Below are 6,000 nucleotides of genomic sequence, written 5' to 3' on the forward strand. Positions count from 1 at the left end.
TCTGGGTTACGTTTTTAAACCTTACAAAGAGATTTCACAGCTCCTAATGGACCTGTTGTACTGGGCATGTAGTATTCTGCTTCACTGTGCAATATGTCTAGTTTTTTCTGGTGCCAATTCCATCAGACAGATTCCTCCACATGTCATCTAATGTCATTCAATTGTAGCTTTATTTCATGGTTTGAAATGAGGGAATGGACCCCCTACTGCAGATTGTTGTTCCCTCCCTCCTTATTCTCTTTCCTCCCCTCTTTGCTCATTAGGCACAGGTGCTCCTGATCACTGATTGGCTCCTCCTTCCGTCAGGTGCTGCTGTCCTCCTTGATGCTCCATACATAAGGAAGGCTGAAGGAGAGAGAATCTGGCTGTCTCTCTGTTGATGCGGTCAGACACTACAGCACTCAGTTGTCCTTTTTGAGTTTGCTCTTTATTTATATTAGTATATTTTGAGGTTCAGGGATCTGGTAGACTTAACTAAGGCTTTATGTCTCAGTTTAGTTCTATGTATTTGCCTTTTGGTTTAGGGGAAGGTCAGGGTCTGACCGCCCCTGGTGTGGCTGGCCCGGACTTCCCTCATTTATCTTTTGTTGTTTTTGGCCAGTCCTCCAGACTCGCGTAGTTTGGTTTGAAAGTAGTTGTAAAAGTATCTCTGGTTTGGCGTCTCAAATGTAACCAACTGAGCCACAACATTTTTTATTTGTCTCGTGGCTGTAACTTAGATCAATCACCAGCAACATTTCAGCAAACAATGCCTAATCTTTACACATCTCCCTGTGGTTTAGATACTCTTCTGTTTTCACACTTTGTCCAGTGTCATATAAATTGTGTTTAAGACTTCAGTTGAAATTCAAATCTAGATAACTTCTCCTGAGGTTATTGTATACCCCATTCAACTTGTCTGGCCTGTATGTGTCAAAGCTGTGAAAGACAGAGGTGGGTACATTAAAAAGATGAGTCTTTTTTGGCTCCAGAAGTGAAATACTATAGTTCTCTCTTGGCACTGGTTTCAGTCAGTTCCGTTGAACTAGATTCCTGTTCAGGATGTGGACTGTTTTTGGCAGTTTAACTACATCTGATGGTCCATTCAAGTGTCTAACCAATAGAGTGAATAGCACTAAATATTATTAAAATACTGCGAAATTAACTTTTTTGTGCATTTTCAGTCGTCTTCTGCTTTTGAAAGTTAGAGTCTAAAAGACGAGATTATAAGTCGCACACAGTGTCGCGTGGCTCACAAATCATCAAGTAGCCAAACTTGAATAACAGGACAAACGGCGTGAGTTTTTTGATGCTGTGACAAAATGCAGCGGGGACAAAGAGTCACACACTTCTGTGACGCAAATACACACTCTCGCAAAAAAAAACAACTCACATGGCCATGCCAAACTGCTCCAGCCACTTCTTCTTCAGCTCTTTGGTCTTGAAGAAGAATTCAAAGCCGCTCTGGCCCTGGTTGTGAGTGAGGTAGAAGCCGTAGGACCACTGCAACAGGAAAGAAAAAACACGCATGTTTCAGACAGAAAATGAGACAACGGCAAATAAATAAATTGAGGGGTTTCAAGTGAAAGACAAACGGAGCAGAAGGGGGCAGGAGCTGAAGGAGACGGGATGCAGGGAGACAGATGGAGACAAAGAGATTCAAAATGAAAGAGGGATGCTTAGGGGAGAGCAAACACAAAAGCTGAAGGGTGGCAGAACTGACAGATAGAGACGAGAGAAGAAGAAGACGAGCATAATGGAGACAGGGAAGAGTGTGAGGTAGCCATGTAACTGCTGGGCATCAGACAGCATGCACGTACCCAAGTAGTGCGAGTGGGCCTGTAATCGGCCGTCATTACCCACTTCAAAGGCTAAATATGAGTCTATTAGCTTCTGTGTCAACACATGCCTCGGCTTTTCAGATGGCATCACTAAACAGATGCTTGTGTGATGCACTTTTTATGGCTCCTATGTGGGGTTTTGAACTTCTAGCACTCATCTCTGAAGGCGAAAAAACATGCCAAGCTCTCAGTGCTGTCAGGCAAGCGCAGAGGCTCATCCTTTCTATTGAAAGAAAAGAGAAAAGGAAAGCATCGCTCTGCAGAGGCATTCCCAGTGGACACCAAGACTTGCGCTCGGCAAATATATCTCTAGCAACCAATTTGTAACAGAAGGTAGAGGTGTTTGTCTCTCAGTTTGGACTTTTTGTTTTCTTGGTATCGCCTTAGAAATGTAAAAGGATCATACTTCCAGACTGATAATGAAAGTAATTCCTTTGATTTTCCTAAAATACAAATAATCCAAACCCTTTCTGAAGTGTTTTACAGTAGGTCAATCTGTCAAAGAGAACAATAAATGTGTTTGGCCACTCGGGGGGCAGCGGAAACATGCATATAACGTTCACATATTATCACCTATTAAGTAAATAACAGCTGAAAATGTTGTCCTTAGTCTATTGTATGCGCAACACTTTTTTAACTGCTGTGTACATCATTCTAGAAACGATTGGACTTGGAGGTTATTTGGTTTTACCTCCAGATGCACGTACATGTGATTATTTTGGTTCTAAGATTATTTTTGCTGCTTTCTTCAGACAGCTACTGTCATCTTTGGCAATTCCACAATCAAGGAAACGGCATCATGTCAGAGGTGAATGACACTGATAGAGCGGAGGTTTCAATACAAAAATAACGTTATACGCCCATATGGGTCTTAGCCTACTAATGTCTGCTATTTACAACATCATTATTCCCCGAATCATTGTTTCCTGGCACGCCTTAGATATCATTATGACTGGCAACGTGTGTGTGTGTGTGTGTGTGTGTGTGTGTGTGTGTGTGTGTGTGTGTGTGTGTGTGTGTGTGTGTGTGTGTGTGTGTGTGTGTGTGTGTGTGTGTGTGTGTGACACGCAGTCAGGCCCAAAGTGAGGTTTAATGATAGGACCATCTGGGAGGAGGCAGGCTGTTCTAGTCTGACACTTTCAGTATTACGCTGGTGAATGAACAAGACAATGTAAAACATGTGCTGGAACAAGCATGTATCAAATTAAAAATTAAATTGAATCTTTTCTGGTTATTATTTTCTTGTTTGTGTTATGAGCTGCAAAGATTCAGCATGTAGTTAATTCTAGCAGCACATTAGGGGATTCGGGGCACAAATGAAAGCAGTGGGGCGTAGATGTTGGTACAGGTGCTTACAGTATAAAATACAGTCAGCTCCATTTTTACTCAACTTTATAAACTGCCGTTTATCTTATAAATTGTTATGGCTGCTCATTATGCTGGAGTATCACTGTTAATTGGTTTGTCAGGAGTCCAACGTGGTTCCTGAGCTTTGCTGACTCAGTCATAAAAAGGCAATAATGGACTCAACAGTGCAAGACTTCCCTCCATTATAGCTTTAGGTGTAATATCAGATGCTTGTTTTGTTCTTTCTATTATACAGAATATTAGAAAGTATGTTCTGCTACTTTCTTTTACTTTTACGTGCTGAATATCAGAGTAACAGTGAAAGCAGAATATACTCGCTACATTGATTGAGCCTTGGGTGAAATGAAATGTAATCAAAAGCTTTTTAGCTGTTATAAATCACTGTACATCACTGCTAAAATGGGTTATTGGTTGGAAAAGGGTCACACACCATAACATAAACAGCTTAATGCTTGAGAAATACTGTATTTTCCTTTATATATCATTGTATATCAGAATAACACCCAATAAACTAAAGCGTTCTTATTCTAGCTACAAACACAATACATTGAGACCTGTGCTTCACACTGTCCTATGCAGTGTGATTTTCTTCCGGGTTATGAATTGTTAACTGTAAAAATAAGCCCTTCGACTGCCAGAAATACTGGGACATTTTGTCATTAGGATTATTTAATACCATCTGTGCGTTCCAATAGCCATACTACCAAACTATTTAGTATGCCAGACTAAGATTTGTTAAGGCCCAATACCTACAGTAGTATGTCAAAAATACAAGGATGTTCTCCGACATTGTCCCAATTGTATGTATGCATTTTGCATTACATATCTTTTTAAAACAGCTGCAGTACATACTAAAACAATCTGTGATTTGGAACATGGCCCATCTTTAATAGCTGGAAGTCCTGTCTTAAGGGTTCAGCAAAACAAGGAAGGAGAAAAAATTGGTGTAGCTTTTGTGCAAATAAATGAAAAACTACCAACAAATGGTGTCTGCTAGCCTGGAAGACATTTTCTTTTCCATTTTACTTCAGTTTTAGATTTAATTGAGGCTAATATTGGTGCATGTCTGAGCTAAACATCCTCCCTGTGGCCTCTCCAAAAAACGACTAGAGTTACTCTCTTGGCATCGAAATGAACATTTTCAAAAAGGCATGAGTTGCTGCCAAGAAAAAGCTGAACATTTGCCCTAAAAACGATCTAATGTGTTTGAGAAACACTGCGCATAGTTAAGTTGATTCTTACAGTGAATATTTCAGACATTCACACAGGTGTAACCACTAACATACATTAGTAGTGGCTGCAATCAATGGCTTACAGCGGTGCTAAATAATACAGAGCCATGAAGACTCGTTGTTACCCAGGAGACAGAGCCATCATTAATCGGGTTAGTTACACCTGTGATTAAAAGTGTCTGAAGTGAACAAATATTATGTGTTACTGTTAACAGCTTCATAGTGTCACCAATAATAAGTATTCTTATTAGGTAAAAATGTCTACTGTAGCAACTATGAATGACTTGCCACACCCTACTCTTTGGATGGGCAGACTAGTCACAATCTTGTCTAAATTTGAACCATATCCGTGTGTGTGCAGACCTTGCGGTTCTCCTTATCCGATGTGGGGTTGTTGGTGATCTTGAAGAGGTGCAGGTCAATCACTTCTTTCATCTCGTAGTTGTCTCCTCGCCGCTTGCAAACGATCACCGCCGCGTCAAACAGAAAGATGTGCCTGCGGATCAAAGAGAATGATGTCGAAGTTTATTCATGTTTTTATGCCCAGTGCATTTAGGGAAAAAAGTGATATCTCAATAATAATAATTATAACTAACTATTCTCTGGTTTATATTTGAGGAATTCTTAAAGGTGCCCTATTGTGCTCATATTCAGAGTTCATATATGTATTGCGTGTCTCTACTGTGACATGTTCCCATGCTTTAATGTTCAAAAAGCTCTTTATTTTTCTAATACTGCCTGTTGACTTCTTTTCACCCTCTGTCTGAAACCAGAGCCCAGTCTGCTCTGATTGGTTAGCTAGCCCGCTCTGTTAGTATTGGTCACCGCTTAGAGATGTACCGGCCCTTAGCCTATCACATACATTTCAGGTGAGAAAGTGCCTCTGAAGGAAACTTTGGGATTTAGCCCCAAATATCATATTTAGATTTTTGATTTTTTTTTGTTTACATATAATTGTAAAGCAATACATGATTGTCACTAAAAGCCTTGTCTCTACATTACAATACAATATAAAAAAATCAATATAAAAAATACATGTATTCATTTATTTGAAATAAAAATTCAAACGTTAGTAGCTATTTAAGGCATAAAAAGACAGAAATCGATATAATGTCTTTCTTTAATAAGAAATGTTTCCTTCTGCCCGTAAAAGTGTCCCCACCAGGCTTTTCTGGATAAGCTCATTTTTAAAACATACGTCATTGCATGCCGGTTTCAGTTGGGACTTTATTATGTCCCGTTGCTCCGATCAGATCGGCTCTCCTCCATTCGTAGATTATTTACGACTTTTGCACTCCATAACAACAACACCGCAAAATCCGGCTTACTTTGACCATGTGTTTTACCAGTTTATCCCTTTGTGAAATTGTTTGCACCTNTAATTTCTTCATACAGCGGGAATCCAAATAAATGAATCCTGAGTCCAATAACCATCAAAGTCACTCCAATAGTGCTCCTTAATTACGCTTTCATCCTCCTTTAACAAAATACTTCACATTCATATAGTTTGTGACAGTAGTTGGAGCATTTTTGAGACTTTTACACTTTAATTACCGCTGTTGCGTGTGTGGGGGGGGGGG

At 39.9% G+C, this 6,000-nt stretch overlaps 1 protein-coding gene across 1 annotated transcript in view; it reads right to left on the reverse strand.

Moving 5' to 3' along the window:
* vav3 (vav guanine nucleotide exchange factor 3) overlaps positions 1-6,000 on the reverse strand; it is an 83,674-nt gene that overhangs the window by 22,973 nt on the left and 54,701 nt on the right. The window contains exons 14-15 of the mRNA XM_010783164.1: positions 4,784-4,916; positions 1,373-1,482 (exon numbers count right to left, since the gene is read on the reverse strand). Coding sequence (XP_010781466.1) covers positions 1,373-1,482; positions 4,784-4,916 — 243 coding nt within the window. The remainder of the gene's footprint in view (positions 1-1,372; positions 1,483-4,783; positions 4,917-6,000) is intronic.

The sequence above is a fragment of the Notothenia coriiceps genome, unplaced genomic scaffold, assembly GCF_000735185.1.
Source record: "Notothenia coriiceps isolate Sejong01 unplaced genomic scaffold, NC01 NC01_scaffold00024822, whole genome shotgun sequence".
In the NCBI taxonomy this organism is placed as follows: domain Eukaryota; kingdom Metazoa; phylum Chordata; class Actinopteri; order Perciformes; family Nototheniidae; genus Notothenia; species Notothenia coriiceps.